The sequence below is a fragment of the Canis lupus genome, chromosome 16 (assembly GCF_048164855.1).
Source record: "Canis lupus baileyi chromosome 16, mCanLup2.hap1, whole genome shotgun sequence".
NCBI classification, from domain to species: Eukaryota; Metazoa; Chordata; class Mammalia; order Carnivora; family Canidae; genus Canis; species Canis lupus.
Genome location: NC_132853.1, coordinates 6441207 through 6460250, shown reverse-complemented (window position 1 = coordinate 6460250; position 19044 = coordinate 6441207). Strand labels below are relative to the sequence as shown.

Below are 19044 nucleotides of genomic sequence, written 5' to 3'. Positions count from 1 at the left end.
GCATGGAGTCCCCCGGGGAGCAGCACTTACTGACTGCCAAATTCTGCTCCTATCGGAGGAAATGCTTTTACTTTCCCATGACCCAGTGCTTCTGGTGAGAGTCCCCCAGGGGTTAGGGCTCCACTCTACCCCGCCCTGCCTCCCTGCTCATTGACCTCGCCCTGTGTTACCTCGGTGGCAGAAAAGAAGGAACCCTCGGAGGTCAGGCTGTCCTCATCGTCCACCCGTAGATGTAGGGAGCCCTCGGTCAGGGGCAGCATGAGGGTCCTCTCTGGGAAGAGCAGGAAGAGAAGGGCTGGGACTCCAAAGTCACCAGGCTTTCTGGAAGGCACACGTGCAAAGCGTCCAATGCCCAATTCTGGGCCGGCTGCCGCTGCCAATCACACAGCTCCTACGTCCTGAAGACTTACACATGAAGGTTTGGGGTCATCGCCTCAAAAGAATGGCTTCTTTCAAATGCCATGGATCCTTACAGGTGGGCACAGTAAGGTATGGAATGGGGCTGCTGAGCAGGCCTGCCCATGGCCACACAGCTACACCCCGAGGCCTGACAGCCCCTGAGCTCTGCACACACATCCTCTCCTGTACCATATGGCCCCAGGCGAGTGGGCTCTCCTCTCTGACAAACCGACACTTAGCCACTAATGACAAAGAGCACAAGGGAATGCATCGGCCACTGACTTGGCATTTCTAACCCTAAGCCCTCAAGGACTGCAGAGGTCTGGACCTTCGGGGCACTTAAGAAAGCTCTGCCAAACAAATAAGCAAAGGCCATGGCCTAAAAGGCCCCACCAGCCTTCTCTGCCACCTGGGGAGACCAGAGCAGGTAGGTTTCTCTTCAGGCAAAGCCATTCAGGGACAGGCCGTGGAAGGGTGTGTCAGGCCTGGGTCACCACTGACAGAGCTGGGGAGCTGGACACAGGAGTTTGATGCTCCTCCTCAGGGCTGAAAGCACCCAGGGAAGGGTCCTGGGGTCCACTCACTGCACAGGGCCTGGCACATGGTGGGTACCAGGAAAACACTGGCTAAATATCTCCATATCTCTCGCTGATGTCAAGTACCTTTACCTCAGCAGTGTGGGCAACAGCAAGACCCGTTTTCAACTAATCTCCATATGAGCCATCCCTGCTGCCTGCCTGGTGCCCATAGCAAAGGGTTTGGACCAAAGGCTTGGAAGATGTGGACACACAGACCTGAAGGCCTACTCCCAACAGGATGGCCAAGGCACACTGGCCAGGGACCCCTCCACCAGGCCTTGCCAGCCCCTGTTCCTGCCTACCACCTATAAAAGAACACCTCTGGGGAGCCTGGCTGGTGCAGTTAGTAGAGCCTATGACTCTTGATTTCAGGCTTGTGAGTTTGAGCCCTGTGTCAGGTGGAGAGAGGACTTAAAAACAAAATATTAAAAAACGGAAACAAAACCAAAAAACACCTCTGTCCCTCAAGGCCTGTTTCCCCATCGATGTACAAGGCACTAATTAAATGAGGTCCAAAGGCCCTGAGGATTCTGAGGGAGCCACACCCCAGTTCTCTTACCACCTCCCACCTTCACCCTACTCCCACCCCATCCCACCCCATCCTGCAACCAGGCCAGCTCACCGAGGTCCAGCAACACGCTGTCGGCCGGGAAGGTGGACCCAAACTCCTCCTGCAGGTGGTAGGCCCGGTGTAGCAGGGATTCCAGCTTCTCTGCAAACTCCCTCCGCTGGGACTCTGGCTGCAATTAAAACATGAACATCAACTTGGAGCCTCCACACTCCCCAGGCCAATGGTGCCCCCTCATCAGTGATTGGGGGAGAAAGGGGAGCAGGCTCTGAAGCCCAGCAGCAAGAGCATATGTCTAGACCTGAGCTGCCCAAAACAGAAGCCACCAACCACATAGAGCGAATGAGCAGCTGAAATGTGGCCTGTCCCAACAGAGATAGGCTGTTAAGTATAAATACATGCAGGAATTCAAATACTAAGTACCAAGAAACCACAAACAAACAAACAAAAACACTCTAAAATATTTCATGGGTGTCTGGGTGGCACAGTCAGTTAAGTTTCTGATTCTTGGTTTTGGCTTAGATCATGATCTCAGGGTCATTGGATCGAGCCCTGCAACAGACTCCTTGTTTAGAAGGAAGGGAGGTCTGCTTCAGTTTCTCCCTCCCTCTGTCCCCCCCACTGCAAGCACACACTCTCTCTCTCAAATAAATAAAATAAGTGTGATTTAGGTGGCTCAATTGGTTAAGCGTCTGCCTTTGGCTCAGATCATAATCTCAGGGTCCTGGGATCGAGCCCTGCATCAGGGGTGGGGGAGCCTTGCTCAGCCAGGAGCCTGCTTCTCTCCTCCCTGCTCATGCTCTCTGTCACTATCTCTGTCTCTCTCTCAAATAAGTAAAATCTTTTTTTTTTTTTTTTTTTTTTTTTTATTTTTTTTTTTTTCAAATAAGTAAAATCTTAAATAAATAAACAAAATATCTCGATGTTCCATGTTGATAACATGTTGATATGATAATATTCTCCAAAAACAAGATTACATAAAATGTATTATTAAGGGACTCCTAGGTAGCTCAGTTAGTTAAGCATCCAACTCTTGATCTGAGCTCAGGTCTTGATCTTTGGGTCGAGAGTTCAAGGCCCACATTGGGCTCCACACTGGACGTGGAGACTACTTAAATAAGTTAAGTAAGTAAGTAAGTAAATAAATAAATAAATTGCACTATTAAAATTGACTTTACTGGTTTCTTTCTTTTAATTTATTTATTTGAGAGAGAGCACAGACAAGGGGAGCAGCAGAGGGAGAAGCAGACTCCCCGCCAAGCAGAGAGCCCAATGTGGGGCTCAAACCCAGGACCCCAGGATCATGACCCAAGCGGAAGGCAGATGCTCAACCAACTGAGCCACCCAGGCACCCCAATTTTACCAGTTTCTTTTTTACTTTTTAGTGTGGTCTCTATAAAATTTTAAATGAGCTATATGACTTCCTACTGAACAATGCTGACTTGGGCTCTGACCCAGGCACCACCAGTTCCAAACGGTATTACCTCAAGTAAATTACTTTCTCATTCTAATTCCTTATCTATCAGTTGAGATAAGAGTACCTACTTCCTAGGAATATAGGGAAAACATGAAGGAGGGAAGTTATGCAAAGCCCTTCACACAAGGCTGGCCTGTGGTGATGACCAGGAAGAGTTGAGTATCATATTAATCACTATGATATAATATGTAACATGTATAACATATGAAGTATAATACATGTAATATATAACATGTAACATACGTATATAACATAACGTGCATAATAATATCATTGTAATAAAAGGGCAGTCAGGATCCCAGAAAGAGCTGGGTTCAAATTTCACTGTGTTTTTTTGTTTTTTAAGATTTTATCCATTTATTCATGAGAGACACACAGAGAGGCAGAGACATAGGCAAAGGAAGAAGCAGGCGACCCCAATGCAGGACTCAATCCCAGGACCCCGGATCACGACCTGAGCTAAAGGTAGACAGTCAATCACTGAGCCATCCAGGCATCTCTCAAATTCCATGTTACTATGAACCATGTGTACTGGGGAAGGTATTGCACCAAAAACTCAACAGCCTATGGTTCAGTAACCTCCTCCTGCCCTTGGCCTCCAGGCTGGTATGTGGAAAGAAGAAGGTGCTGTACCTTTGATCCCAGGAGCTGGGGCCTGATCCCTGGCTGAGGGGCCAGGCACAGGTAGGCCTACCTCTGCTCTCCATCAAGGCTACCAGATCCTGTACCTGTATGTAACCAGACCCCAGGGAGGAGCCAAGGGACAAACCGAGCTGAGGCCACTGGGGACAGAGCTAGAAGAGCTCAGAGGAGGACGGCAATGATGGAAACGGTTCTTTCACTGAGTGCTTGCCCTGGACCAGTAACTAGCTGTTCAGCCTCACAGAATCCTTGAAAGCAGATATGGCTGTGACCTGGATTCACAAAGAAAACTCAGGATGTTAAGTGGCTGAGCTCATGCAGCTATAGCCCCAGCAGGGCCCATGGAACCCCAGGACCCACTGTCTGCTTTCATCAACTCTCTGATAGGACCAGACCCCGCATGGCGTGGCTGGCAGAGCCCTTAGCTTTGGCAGGTGTCCTCAGTCTTCCTCAGTGAAGCAGACTCGGGTTAGGGACTGGTTTCTTTGATGTCATGCCCAAAGTGCAAATGACAAAAGAAAAAGACATACTGAAGTCACTGAAATTAAAATTTTTTCAGGGCTCCTGGCTGGCTCAGTTGGAGGAGTATATGACTCTTGACCTCAGGATTGTGAGTTCGAGCTCCACATTGGCTATGGAGCCTACTTTAAAAAATTTAGGGGCACCTGGGTGGCTCAGTAGTTGAGTGTCTGCTTTCGGCTCAGGTTGTGATTCCGAGGTCCTGGTATCAAATCCTGCATAGGGCTCCTTGCAGAGAACCTGCTTCTCTCTCTACCTATGTCTCTGTCTCTCTCATGAATAAGTAAATAAAATCTTAAAAAAAAAAAAGAAAAGGAAGAAAGAAAGGAAGAAAGGAAAGAAAAGGAAAGGAAAGGAAAGGAAAGGAAAGAAAAGAAAAGAAAAGAAAAGAAAAGAAAAGAAAAGAAAAAAGAAAAGAAAAAAAGAAAAGAAAAGAAAAGAAAAGAAAAGAAAAGAAAAGAAAAGAAAAGAAAAGAAAAGAAAAGAAAAGAAAAGAAAAGAAAAAAAAGATAACCCACAGAATGGGAGAAAGTATCTGCAGATCCTATCTCTGATACAGGTCTTGTATCTAGAACATATAAAGAACCCTTACAACTCACTAATAAAAAGACACAACAACTTGTCTGTGGACAGGCATTTGAGCTGCTTCCATATCTTGGCTATTGTAAATGCAAGTATCCATCCACAGATGAATGGATAAAGAATTGGTACATATACACAATGGAATATTATTCAGCCATAAAAAAAGAATGAAATCATGCCATTTGCAACAACATGGATGGATCTAGAGTATAATGCTAAGTAAAATAAGTCCCAAATCCCATATGATTTCACTATATGTAGAATTTAAGAAACAAAATATACGAACAAACAGAAAAGAGACAAACAAACAAACAAACAAAAACCAGACTCTTAAATATAGAGACCAAACTCGTGGGTGCCAGAAGGGGGAGATGGCAGGGGTGGGGGCAGGGGGTGAAATGAACAAAGAAGATGAAGTGGCACTTATTGTGATGAATACTAAGTAATACATAAAATAGCTAAATCATTAAAAAAAAATAGGCAAATTAAAAATAAAGGATCTCAACAGACATTTCTCCAAAGAAGACATACAAATGGCCAACAAGCACATGAAAAGAAGCTCCACACTGTTAGCCCAGGGAAATGCAAATTAAAACCACAATGAAATAACCATTTTATACCCACTAGAATGGCTAGAACTAAAAAGACAGATAAAAACAAATGTTAGGGATCCCCAGGTGGCGCAGCGGTTTGGCGCCTGCCTTTGGCCCGGGGCGTGATCCTGGAGACCCGGGATCGAATCCCATATCGGGCTCCCGGTGCATGGAGCCTGCTTCTCCCTCTGCCTGTGTCTCTGCCTCTCTGTCTCTCTCTGTGTGACTATCATGAATAAATAAATAAAATATTAAAAAAAAAAAAAAAAAAAAAAACAAATGTTAGTCAGGATATGGAGAAACTAGAACCCTCCTACACTGCTGGTGGGAATGTAAAATGGCACAGCTGCTGTGGAAAATGATCTGGGGGTTCCTCCAGATGTCAAATGTAGCATTATCCTAGGACCTAGCAACTCCACCCCTAGCCATACACCCAAGGGAGTGAAAAACAATGTGTCTACGCAAAAACCTGCACAAAACAGTCATAGCAGCATTACTCATAAGAACCATAAAGTAAAAACAATCCAAATGGCCAACAATGAATGAATGAATAAATAAAATGTGGTCTATCCATACAACAGAGTATTACTCAGCAATAAACAGAAATGAAGTAGTGATCCAAGCTACAAGGATGAACTGAAAACATTATACTATAGGAAAGTGGCCAGTCATAAAAGGCCACAAATCATGACTCCATCTATAGAAATGTCCAGAACTGGCAAATCTACAGAGATGAAAAGTAGATGAGGAATTGCCTAAGGCTGGGGGTGTGAAGGGATGGAGAGTATCTGATGAAGTATATGGGACTCTGTGGGGACATGATGAAAATGTTCTAAAATTAACTGTGGTGTTGAACACACAACTCTTTTTTTTTTTTTTTAAGATTTTATTTATTTATTCATGAGAGACACAGAGCAAGAGAGAGGCAGAGACACAGGCAGAGGGAGAAGCAGGCTCCACTCAGGGAGCCTGACGTGGGACTCGATCCCGGGTCTCCAGGATCACTCCCTGGGCCGAAGGCAGGTGCTAAACCACTGAGCCACCCGGGCTTCCCAAACACATAACTCTTGAATACACTAAAAGCCAATGAATGGTACAATTCAGAACTGGATTGAATTGAAATGAATTTCATGGTATCCAAGTGATATTCCAACAAACCTGTTGGAACCTTTTTTTTTTTAGGACAGGAAAACGTCCGGAAGGATACTAAGTGGCTGTGTCTGGATGGAGGGTTATAATAATAATATAATAATACCGACAACGAAGATCATTTATTGAGTACCTACTTTGCACCAGGATCCTAGGGCTGGCAGTGGCCCCCTGCCAAGGGCCCCAGTGCTCGGGGAACCGAGGGCCTTGGCCCACAGCACAGAGCAGGAGCTGCCCAATCAAAGATCAAAGACTGGGTCCTTTTCTCCCCCACTCTTTACTATTTCTGTGTTTCTCACTATTCTTTTTTTTTTTTTTTTTTTTAATTATTTATGATAGTCACAGAGAGAGGGAGAGAGAGAGAGAGAGAGAGAGGCAGAGACAGAAGCAGGCTCCATGCACTGGGAGCCCGACGTGGGATTCGATCCCAGGTCTCCAGGATCGCGCCCTGGGCCAAAGGCAGGTGCCAAACCGCTGTGCCACCCAGGGATCCCTATTTCTCACTATTCTGTAAGGAATACTTCATAGCCTTCACGATAAGAACAATGAAAGTTCTAGAATTTTAAGATGCAGTATAAGCGATCAATACCATTTTGGAAATAAAGTTGCCTCACTTCCTTTCCATGACCTAACAGTCTTGCAGGCATCTACTGTCTGCCCACAGACACAGTGACCTGATGGTAGCTGCGCCCTTGGGCCCTGGAGGTTTTGTTACCCCCCTGCCCCTCAGGCATTTCTCCTGATGTCCTCGTCCTGTAGCTACAGTGCTCCTGCTTGTATGGCAGGCTCTCAGCTAATGTCCCCAGCTGGGGTACAAGGAACTGGTGACCAGGCATGTCTTCATCCTTGTGTTGCAAACTATTTCTCAGGCTCCTCTGCCAACTGGCTCATGGCCAACAGAAGCATAGCTGGAAGAAGCATGGGATGGTGCAATGGGCAGAGAAATTCCCTTCCCGGTCCTGCCTCACACCATATAGCTGCCCCATCCTACCCAAAACGGGATGACCCCTGCTGGTAAGCCCCACCAGGGTTCTAGGTTCTGTGGCTCCTAAGCTCTGGCACACTGCCTCTTGCCCTGGGCTCTCAACTCCTCCTTCACCTGTGCAACCAATTCCCTGGGTTAAACTCCTGATGTTACCTTGACTGACTCTCCAGATACTGTCAGACTGCTCCCTGAAGAGCTGGACTTTGTCCTCGCTCCAGCAGAGGACAGGGGCTCTTAGGGTTGCTTTTTGTTTAAGATTTTATTTATTTATTAGAGAGAGAAAAAATGAGCAGGGAGAGAGAGGCAGAGGGAGACAGAGAGGGAGATGGAAAAGCAGACTCCGTGCTGAGCAGGGAGCCAGAAGCCGGGCTCGATCCCAGGACCCTGGGATCATCATGACCTGAGCCAAAGGCAGACACTTCACTGACTGAGCTACCAGGCACCACCAGCCCTTTTTTTTCTTTAAATACATAAAAGCATAAAAACTAAAAGAGAAACAGTTCACAATCCTACCACCTATACAAAACCCTGCCCACAAGTGTGACTCAAAATCAGGAAGGCCAAACAGTAAGGCACAATAAAAGCCTTTTCCACCTTCCCCTGTAGATCCCACCCTCATGGATCACTGTTAAGAATTCCCTGAGCGGGTAGCCCGGGTGGCTCAGCGGTTTAGCGCCGCCTTCAGCCCAGGGTATGATCCTGGAGACCCAGGATCGAGTCCCACGTCGGGCTCCCCATAGGGAGCCTGCTTCTCCCTCTGCCTGTGTCTCTGCCTCTCTCTCTCTCTGTGTCTCTCATGAATAAATAAATAAAAATCTTAAAAAAAAAAATTCCCTGAGTTATGAGTCCAGAAGGAAGTAAAAGCGCACATACATACTAGCAGTTACCCACAGGCACATGTGAGGCATGGATGTATGTCTTTCTGAACCCGTATACACACGGGTTATACTATACACATTCCACATCTTGCTTTTTCTCGCTTAGTGACATACTGTGGAGACAGCAGCCCAGGAGCCTATATGGATTTCCCTACACCTTTTAATGTCTGTATTGCAGACCCCTACTGATGGACATGTAGAGTTTCCGTTTTTTTCTGGTTTCTCATTGTGACAAGATAAAGTTTCAGTAAACGTCCATCCTGGATGTGTGTTTGGTATGCTTTATGCAAGCACTTTTTTTTTTTTTAATTTTTATTTATTTATTTATTTATTTATTTATTTATTTATTTATTTATTTATGATAGTCACAGAGAGAGAGAGAGAGAGAGAGGCAGAGACACAGGCAGAGGGAGAAGCAGGCTCCATGCACCGGGAGCCCGACGTGGGATTCGATCCTGGGTCTCCGGGATCGCGCCCTGGGCCAAAGGCAGGCGCCAAACCGCTGCGCCACCCAGGGATCCCTATGCAAGCACTTTTTATGTTAGCTTTTTTACTTTCTCTTTTCTGATAGTGAAACAAATCCTGACAGTACCAAAAAAAAAACATCGAAAGGAAAAACAAGGCAAAGGCTGTGTGGTCCCTTAGCTGAACACAGGCCAATTCTCACCAGTCCGTCATAAATGGCACCTTTTCCTCACATAGTTGGGGCTGGGGCGTGCTCATCACCCTGGATTACTGACTGATTACCAAGCAGCATGTGCTAAGCACCTCATGTGTGCATTCTACTTGGCACAATGACATCCTTGTGGAAGGGGAAGCTCCCATCCAGGAGGACCAGAGAGCACCCAGCAGAAGCCGGGGGCTGCCACACTGCCTCCCGGAGGCTGGCTGCCTCTTCACCCCACCACCAGCCCCCTCCAAGGCTGGGATCTATGGGAGACGACCGCCTACCTCAGATGGTACCTCCGAAGCAGTCTCGGGGTTCCGTAGGCTGTCCCCAGGTGTGGGGGTGCGGCTGCTGTCCCCTCTCTGCCCCACGCTCAGCGCCTGCTCCCACTTCTGTAGCGCTTCCTCGAACAGCTCCATACCTGAGCCCGGGCAGGAGGACAAGGGAGAGTCTGGCCTCAGCAGAGGAATGCACCCAGGCCCCACACTCCAGATGGCATCAGAAAAGCAAGGGGGCAGGAGAACATGAAAGGTCATAAAAGGCAGGACCGTGTGAGCCTGGTTCTAGTCACTTTTCCAAGGCGGGTCAGTTCACAGGCCTCCATTCAGACCAGACTTGTTCCTGGAGACTGTCCCGTAGCCACAAATAGCTAGAAACCACCAAATGAGGGTCTTGGGGTCAGGAGTGAGATTGCAAAAGAGCACCTGGAAAAGTGCCCTGAGCCCAGCCTGGGCTCCCAGGAGGAGGCCATCCTTCCCTCCAACTCTGCCCCAGGAGAGCCCCTGGCTGGCCAGTACCTTGCATGTAGAGACTCTCCGCATTGCCGTCACTGGCGGTCACAGATTCTTCCATCCCTCTGGTGTCCCATGGTCCTGAACACGCAGCCATGGGGCTGGATGAGTTCACTGCTACCATCTGGGAACAAAGCAGCACAAGGACCCAAGGGCAAGGGGTAAGGCCCCCCAGACTCTTTGCAGGACCCAAGCCCCTCCCACGGCCTGATCATACATGGCACACCCTCTCCAAAGACCATTCTGGAAGAGAGCCTCCGGCACTGTGGCCAAGCCTCCAGCATGGCCTGCTTCCACCAACTCTAACCACGAGATGGCACTTTACAGAAATCGCTGAACTGGGAGGAAACAGAGGCTGATGCCCAGCTCAGGAGCCAGCAGCCTCCTACAGAAGCTGTCCTGGGCCTGTTCCCTGCTCTCAGGCTCTGCTACAGGTCGGACTAGGAAGACACGGAGCAGCCACCACCACAGGACAGGGCAGGGCCCACACTTGCCACACTTCTCGCCCTGCCAGGACGGGGGCTCCTCCAGGGCAAGAGCCATGTCTTCCTCACCGCTGAGTCCCCAGGGCAGAGCCCAGCTTAAAGCTTAAGGAATGAATGGGTAACCAGGTGAGCAAATGAGCCCAGAGCCCCTCTGCAAGAGAAAATCTGCTTTTCTTTGTCTCATTTCTCTCTTTATCTTCAGCAGAGTCTTTGGTACAAAGCAGATGCCTGTGTCTGATGAACCAAGGAATGAACTTTCATAGACAAGTATCTCCCCAAGAGACCACCAACCTCTCTCCTGCCCCACCCACCTTTCTTTTACTGAAGTCTGGCACTTGGTAAATGATCAATGACAATCTCTGAAAGCCTGTGTGGACGGATGAGTGAATGAATGAGAGGCTGAACAAAATTTCTCTGGTCTTCCTACTAGTCTGCAAGCATCCTGAGGGCAGAGACTCGAGCCTACTCAGTATACCAGGGACTGAGCCCAGAGCCCCTAGTGCCCTCCCCCAGGGAGTTACCGAAGCCAAGCTGTGGCAAGATCCCGAGTGCTTGCTGGGCTCGATGGAGGAGATGCCACTCAGAGTGTCATTGCTTTTGCTACTGGGGCTCTGCATCCTTCGGCTGGAGTAGCCTGTGAGGAACAGGAGGGCAAAGAGCACGCTAGCTTCGAGTTTGAGCCTTTGCAGAGGCTGTTCTCACCACCAGAAAACCCTCCCTATCCTCATATGAAAGCCTGTCCCCCTATCCTTTAAGTCAAGGTGATAGCAGAGCACCTAAGCACATGCACTTAGCAGAGTGCTATGCCTCTGCCTGGCGTCCTGCTCACCACCATATCCCTGCCATCTAGTGCAAGGCCTGGCCCGGAAGGCCCCAGATCTGCCAGATAAGCCTGAAAAGGAGGTCTGGCAACTGCTCCACCTACTTTTCATTCAATCTCCCCTGTGTTGCTGACTGACTGATTTGAAATTCTCTTCCTTCTAAAAGGAATTTGAGACAATCACTTATTAAAATACACATGAGGACAGCCGAGGTGGCTCAGGGGTTTAGCGCCACCTTCGGCCCAGGGCATGATCCTGGAGACCTGGGATCGAGTCCCACTTTGGGCTCCCTGCATGGAGCCTGCTTCTCCCTCTGCCTGTGTCTCTGCCTCCCTCTCTCTCTCTCTGTGGGTCTCTCATGAATGAATGAATGAATGAATGAATGAATAAATAAATAAATAAATAATCTTATAAATAAGTAAATACACACAAAACATTTTTTTAAGTAAGAAAAGTAGGGGAGGGAAAAGAAGGGAACACCAGAGGTGGTGGTGGTGATGGTACAGGGTAGGCAAGTGAGAGGCTGGCACAGAGGCAGCTCCAGGTGTCCCAGGAGTCAATGGAAACAGAAACCCAGCTACATCAGCACTTCTCTGATCCTGTTCTAGATTAGTCTAAAAACTTCTTTTTCTAGTTGTATGAGAAAATTTCCCTTTTGCAATGATTAAGTCATAATTAAAATTCATTTTCACGTGAGAGTTTTCTTTTTTTTTTTAAGATTTTATTTACTCAAAAAAAATATTTTATTTACTCATTTGAGAGACAGACGGGGGGGGGAGAGAGAGAGAGAGAGAGAGAGAGAGAGCGAACAAGCACAAACCAGGTGCCTCTCCTTTTTTTTTCTTCTTTTTTTTAAAGCAGGCTCCATGCCCAGCGTGGGGCTTGAACTCATGACCCTCAGATCAAGAGCTGCACACTCTACCAAATGAGCCAGCCAGGTACCCTAAAGGGAATTTTTGCTTCTTAAACCAGGTTTCTGGAGCCCCCGGGTGGCTCAGTCAATTAAGCATCTGCCTTCAGCCCAAGTCATGACCTAGGGGTCCCAGGATCAAGCCCTGCACTAGGCCCCTTGCTCAGTGGGGAGTCTGAGTCTCCCTCTGCCCCTTACCCCACTCGTGCTCTCTCTCTCTCTCTCTCTCTCTCTCTCTCTCTCTCTCTCAAATAAATAGAATCTTTAAGAAAACAGAAATCCGGGCAGCCTGGGTGGCTCAGCAGTTTAGTGCTGCCTTTGGCCTGGGGTGTGATCCTGGAGACCTGGGATTGGGTCCCACGTCGGGCTCCCTGCATGGAGCCTGCTTCTCCCTCTGCCTGTGTCTCTGCCTCTCTCTCTCTCTCTCTGTCTCCCATGAATAAATAAATAAATAAATCTTAAAAAAAAAAAAAAAAAAGAAAAGAAAAGAAAACAGAAAACCAAAAAGCAGAACAAAACAAAACAAAAACCAGGTTTCTCCCACTCAAGATGAGAGCCTGTGAGGACTTCCTGCCTCAGAACGAGATCCATATGATATTCAAGAAACGCAAACACTGGTTTCCTGGGTTACAAAATGAACAGAGGCGGGGTGGCTCAGTCAGTTAAGCATCTGCCTTCAGCTTAGGTCATGATCCTGGGGTCCTGGGATCGATCCCCCCATCAGGCTTCCTGCTCGACAGGGAGTCTGCTTCTCCCTTGGCCTCTGCCTGCCACTCCCTCTGCTTGTGTGCTATCAAATAAATAAATAAAATATTTAAATTAAAGAAAAAAACACAACAGCGTCCATAAGGGTTTTGAAAGCCACACCCACAGACACAAAACAGCTCAGAGGCTACCGGGGGCTGCAGCGGGAGGGGGAATGCTGACTACAAGGGACATGGGAGGACTGAGAGCATGGCAATACAGTTCTTGATGTGGTTTAAATACTAATATGGGTGTTACACAAAATCGCATAAAGAATTGTAGGCTGAAAAAAAAAAAAGAATTGTAGGCTTAAAAGGGTAAACTTAACCTTTAAAAAACAGGGGGTGGGGGCTGGGGTAACACTATCCGGCTCAGGAACCACATGGCCCTTCTTGCTCCTGCACCAGGAGACTTCCCTCCCTGGGCACAGGAGCGTCTCACCAGCTCCCTCTGGACACGGATGTTCCCAAAATGTCCTCCGATTCTGAGAACGACCACGACCAACAGGACACGTGCCTCTGACAGCATCACCCACCAAATCCTTGACTTTGCTGATGACTGAGGGAAGGGTCTATGCCATCCTCGCTTCACAGAGGAGGGATACTTGGCTCGGAGACAGGACGTCACTAGCCCAAGATCCGACAGTGACCAGGGGCCCAGCTGGGACCTGACTCCAGGTCAGGCCCTCCCCGGGCTCCTCACACTTACCTTTCTTCACCGATGGGACCTTCCTGGCCATGAGGATGGGGAGGGGCACCGTGCCCAGATGTGCGCCTCCCATCTCGGGGCCGACCTGCTTCTTCCTCCGCCGTCGCCTCTTCAGCTGATGGGCAGCCAGGGCCAGGGCCACTGTCCCCAGTGCAGTGGCAAAAAGGACCTTCCGTAGGCCTGGTGTCAATCGCAGCTGAGAGAATGCAGACTGCAGGAAAAGAGGGAGGCAGCTAGACTACATCTCCCTGGAAGAGCTCCCTGGAAAAGGTGAGCAGAGCTGTGCTGGGGAGCACCTGAGGGGCACAGGATGCCTCAGGCACTTGGGGGCTATTTGCTGACCAGGAATGTTGGGAGAGGCAGCCACCCCCCGAGAAGGAACCTGGCCAGCACCTCTGAAATGTGGACCACAGAGATGCAAAAAGGGGCCTAGCGGAGGGCACCTGGGTGGCTCAGTGGTTGAGCATCTGCCTTTGGTTCAGGTCATGATCCCCGGGTCCTGGGATTGAGTCCTGTATCAGGCTCCCTGCAGGGAGTCTGTGTCTCCCTCTGCCTATGGCTCTCCCTGTGTCTCTCGTGAATAAATAAATAAAATCTTAAAAAAAAAAAAAAAAAGAAGGGGACTGGGGACAGCAAAATGACAATGCCAAAGAGATCACATCTGGGGGCCAGGTGTCCCTAACTCCATCAGTCGTGATTCTAACAGCCACAGTGACTGAGTACCTATTATGCCAGGCACTTCACTAGGATTTTACCTGCACTCCCTGGCTGGATGCCCATCATTTTCCAGGTAAGGCTCTGAAGCTCACAAAGGTTAAGATACATGCTCAAGATGATGGGGAGTCAGAAATCGAATCTAGGTCTCCTGACCCCATTTCTTTTCTTTCTTTCTTTTTTTTTTTTTTTGGTTAAGATTTTATTTATTCATGAGAGACACAGAGAGAGAGAGAGAAAGAGGCAGAGAAACAGGCAGAGGGAGAAGCAGACCCCTTGCAGGGAGCATGATGCGGGACTTGATCCCTGGACCTAGGATCATGCCCTGAGCTGAAGGCAGATGCTTACTGCTGAGTCATGCAGGTGTCCTTCCTGACCCTATTTCTTAATGACTCCTTGAAGTTGGTAACATTCACTCCACCCAACTGCCACATCTGTACAATTCCCTGCACTTCACTCACTGCCTGCTGAACTCGGAGCCTCTCAGGTGGGGCTGCACCCTACAGAGCAGAGCTTTAGGAAGTGTCAAAAGACCTGGTCAACCACTAACATTTGGGGCTGGCAGGGAGGGTGTGACTGACCTCTTTTATAGACTGAAAAACTGAGGTCAAGGGTTCACCTAGCCCTATGGTAGAGACCAGGCTTGGGGCTCCAGACTCCTAACCTAGTCCTTCCTGCTCTGCTCAAAGAAGACACCCCAAAAACCTGGGGCCACAATGAGGGACGAGCTTTCCCAAATGCTAGGGACCCTGGGATGAGTGGCTCACTGTCTTAGAGACAGAGGGATAAAGGCAGGACCACAACCTTTTTACCTGCCCAAACGTTGTATACAGGAACACAGGGATCTCGGCCACCGTCATGGCCAGTGCCTGGATCATGGACATGCCCTCAGTCCTCCGGAATGCCATGGCAGGACAAGCACCCTCTGGTCCAAGAGCTTCCAAGGAAAATGTCTTCAACTGGCCGCTGGCTGGGTCCCATGCACCGTCCACGCCTCAGAAAGACAGGGACACACATACCAGAGGGTCCTTCCACAGAGCTAGGAGACAGATGACCAAGTCAGACACCAGAATATGCTCAGGTGAGCACAGCGAAATGCCCATAACAGTGCCCTGAGGGTAAGTGGGAGCAAAGCCTATCTCTGGAATCGCAGGCCTGGAATCAGCCCCCCTCCCTTCTGCAACCACCAGCAGGAAGGCAGCCAAATGCCCCACATACCTTCTGCCCGCCCTGAGCCCCAGGAGCAGAACACAGCGTCTTTGCCATTTTGGCCCAAGAACAGACCCAGGGCCTGGGAGATAGATAGGTCACTCTTAAACTCAGGGCTTTACACCACACTTGCACAATCTTTTTAATACCGTGCTCCATTGGCTACACAAAACCGCAGGCCATGAGAGGGTCAGGTCCCTGACTGGGAATCATTATATGCTTTTCATTTCCCACAAAGCCAAGAATGTTTTTATTTCCTGTGGACTGTGTTATGAAAGCAGCGGGGTGTTTTCCCTTAAATAACGAAAGACACTACACTCACTATGTATATATTTTTAAAATATTTTATTTATTTATTTGGTAGAAAGAGAGCGTGCAACTGCACAAGCAAGAAGAGTAGTAGAAGGAGAGGAAGAAGGAGGCTCCCTGTTGAGCAGGAAACCTGATGTGGGGCACGATCCCAGGACTCCGGGATCATGACCTTAGCTGAAGGCAGATGCTTAACTGACCGAGCCACCCAGGTGTCCTGCTCTATGTACATAGAGCACTGGGTTCTTTCTATGTGTTATTTCATGGGATCATTACAACTCTGTGAAGGAGATACTACCTAGACCCGCGCCCCATCTCCGCCAATTTCCAAAGAGGAAAGCGAGTCTCGGAGGGGTTAAGTCAGGAGCCCACACTCATACAGCTAGTGTGAGGTAACATCAGGAATTGGACCAAAGTCTACTGGACTTTAGGCTCTGTGCTCAGTACAACCCTTCATCTAAATATGACATGGAGCAGGAAGCAGCAAGCCCCAAAAGAATCACAAACTACAAGGGCAACGTTCCCCTGGGGCCTTCGAGACATCCCCACCCCCAGAGTACCCCATTGCCCCATTCCAAGGCCAGAGAATAAGTGGCTTGAGCACACAATGCCCCATCCCCAAGTTCCTGCAGAGCACTCCCCAACTGCCACCACAAAGACCAAGGATGCCTTCAAGGTCTCCTGGGACCTCAAGCAGAAGGAATACACAGGCCAGGACAGACCCTATCAACCTGGGATGGCAGCCAAAGTCACTGGAGCAGCACAAGAAACAGCTTCTCTCCCAGTGAGTGGGAAGGATGGACGATCCTACCAGTGTAGCTCTAGCGCTGGGCCGTGTGGATGAGGGGGGCGAGCAGGGGAATAACCAGTCTAGGACCAAGGAAATGGTCATGCTGTCAAGATAGGAGACATCCTGGGGCGCCTGGGTGGCTCAGTGGTTGAGTGTCTGCCTTTGGCTCAGGGTGTGATCCTGAGGTCCTGGGATCAAGTCCCCCACTGAGCTCCTTACAGGAAGCCTGCTTCTCCCTCTGCCTGTGTCTCTGCCTCTCTCTCTCTCTGTGACTATCATTAAAAAAAAATTTTTTTTTTATTCATGACAGACACAGAGAGAGAGGCAGAGACACAGGCAGAGGGAGAAGCAGGCTCCATGCACCGGGAGCCCGACGTGGGATTCGATCCCGGGTCTCCAGGATCGCGCCCTGGGCCAAAGGCAGGCGCTAAACCGCTGCGCCACCCAGGGATCCCCATGAATAAATAAAATCTTAAAAAAAAAAAAAAAAAAAGAAAAAAGAAAGAAAAAAGATAGGAGATATCCTGCCAGGAGGCTGCGAATTGAGATGTGACCTCCAGTGATCAGGTCCCAGGTTCATATCTTAAGCCAACCCTCTCATTCCCCACAATCTGGTCCAGACTTCAGAGAGGGGGAGACAAAAATACCAACGCTGGAGGATCAGCAGCCACTATTTCCCCAGCACTTATACTATAGGCCAGGCTTGGAACAGGCTCTGGCTGGGAATCTAGTCGCTACTTATGATGGGGAACCTGAGGCCATCAGAATTAAGTGACCTGATTGACCCTGCTAACCGACTAAGCTGAGATGTGACCTCATCTGCAAGGGATCCTAAAGCTACGGTGTTTCCCAAGTCGCCTGCTACAGCAGCCTCATCTCCCTCCCTGCCACATCTGAAGGACTTCGGGGCCCAAGTGAGAAGCCCATATGGAGCCACAACAATGAGTCTAAACACAGGCTCCAGGCGTGAGACGGGGCTGGGAGGTCTGGTTACTTGCCTGCAGGAGAGTCAAGAGCAGCCTCTGCTGCTCCAGATAAGAGGAAGAGTGGCAAGTGCAAGGCGACAACACTGGCCCCCAAGCCTGCTTCACTCCAGGGCTGGATCCAGGCTCAGCTCAACCATGCCCTACGCACTGACACAACCGGGGGAGAAGCTTCCTCTTCTCCATGGTGACAGCCTGTAGCACTGCTCCCCATCTTGTGCACACTTCCAATGCCATTCCCCGCTGGGCAAGTCACCCTATAACCTTGGTAGGAACCTCTTCATTCCATCCTCGCTGTGGCACCTACAACATCCTCCGCCTGACTGCCCACACTTTCCGGAGCTCATCTCCTCCCTTGCCCTGGGCAATCCTATTAATGACTTTGGCCTGAGCAGCCCGTCTTTCCTCCTTGACCCCAGCAATGTCCCGGGCCCAGGCACTGAAGGGCCCTCTGCCCAGTCTCTGTTCATTCCACCCTAAACACCTTACCAGTTTGATCAAGCTGGGTACTGGGCACTCCTGCACTGGACCTCAGCAATATAGCCCCCTCTTCACAATTTGCTCATCGCATCTCAGACATCTCCCTGTGCAGCCCCAGTTCAGGCCCCCTCTTCTTTTGCCCGACTCTCGGAATATCCTTGAGGGTCGTCCAGGTGCCCACTGGCACCATACACGGCCGGTGCACCTGCTCCCTCCATTCCGGGTACTTTCCTAGCCCGGGTTCGGGTACCCGCGCCCCTGCAACGTTCCAGGTCGGGGCATCTCCTCACTGACCCGGCTCCTTCCGTTCTACCTCTCGCACCTCCCACGGCCCGGGTACCTGTTTATTCCAACCTGGGCCCGGACACCTGCACCCCCACCCAGTTCCTTGCTCCGACCCGGCTCCCGCCCGCCGCAAGCCTCGGTCCCGGGCCCTGCCGCGTCGCCCGCCGGACTGGCTCAGCCCGGGGCGCCACTCACCCAGGATCCCATCGCTGCGGAAGGGCAGCGTCTCCTTCCCCGGGGCCCGCGCAACCAAGCCCGGGGCCACCGCGGGGGGCGTGGCTTCACGCAGGGCCAACCCCCGCCCCCCTTTGCCCAATGAACGTCGCCCAAGCGCTCCTCGGCACTCCGGCCTCTGGCCAATGGGCTGGGTCACGTGACGGCCTGGCCGGGCCTCCCCGCCCCCTGCTCCGCCCCCCAAGTGCGGTTGAGGCGCGGAAGTGCCCTCTTCTCCCCTGCCATTGGCTGTCGCGGTTCGATTGACTCGGGAGGCCTGGGGCGGGGGGGGTCGGGGGGCGAGGCCACTCTTAAAAGGGGCTGAGGCGGACGTCTCTGGTCTCTGGGGGTCTTTCTGGGAGGGCCCCGAAAACTGCCTGAACCCTATTCTGCTGCTCTGCTCCCGCCTGGCCCCGCACGAATTCTGCCCGCGCTTCAAAGGCCCGTTTTCTTTCTTTTCTTTCTTTTCTTTCTTTTTCTTTCTTTCTTTCTTTCTTTCTTTCTTTCTTTCTTTCTTTCTTTCTTTCTTTCTTTTCTTTCTTTCTTTCTTCTTTCTTTTCTTTCT

At 49.9% G+C, this 19044-nt stretch overlaps 1 protein-coding gene across 2 annotated transcripts in view; it reads right to left on the bottom strand.

The window, feature by feature from the left end:
• MIGA2 (mitoguardin 2) overlaps nt 1-18597 on the bottom strand; it is a 29052-nt gene extending 10455 nt beyond the window's left edge. Inside the window, exons 1-9 of one of the 2 annotated variants that reach the window (XM_072778254.1) lie at nt 18462-18502; nt 15429-15501; nt 15023-15249; nt 13497-13707; nt 10835-10947; nt 9835-9952; nt 9322-9458; nt 1600-1717; nt 171-271 (exon numbers count right to left, since the gene is read on the bottom strand). In XM_072778254.1, coding sequence (XP_072634355.1) covers nt 171-271; nt 1600-1717; nt 9322-9458; nt 9835-9952; nt 10835-10947; nt 13497-13707; nt 15023-15118 — 894 coding nt within the window. In that variant the 5' untranslated portion in view covers nt 15119-15249; nt 15429-15501; nt 18462-18502. Of the gene's footprint in view, nt 1-170; nt 272-1599; nt 1718-9321; nt 9459-9834; nt 9953-10834; nt 10948-13496; nt 13708-15022; nt 15250-15428; nt 15502-18461 lie in introns of both variants that reach the window. The other variant, XM_072778253.1, reaches the window with a different exon arrangement.
• Nucleotides 18598-19044: the final 447 nt, after the last annotated feature.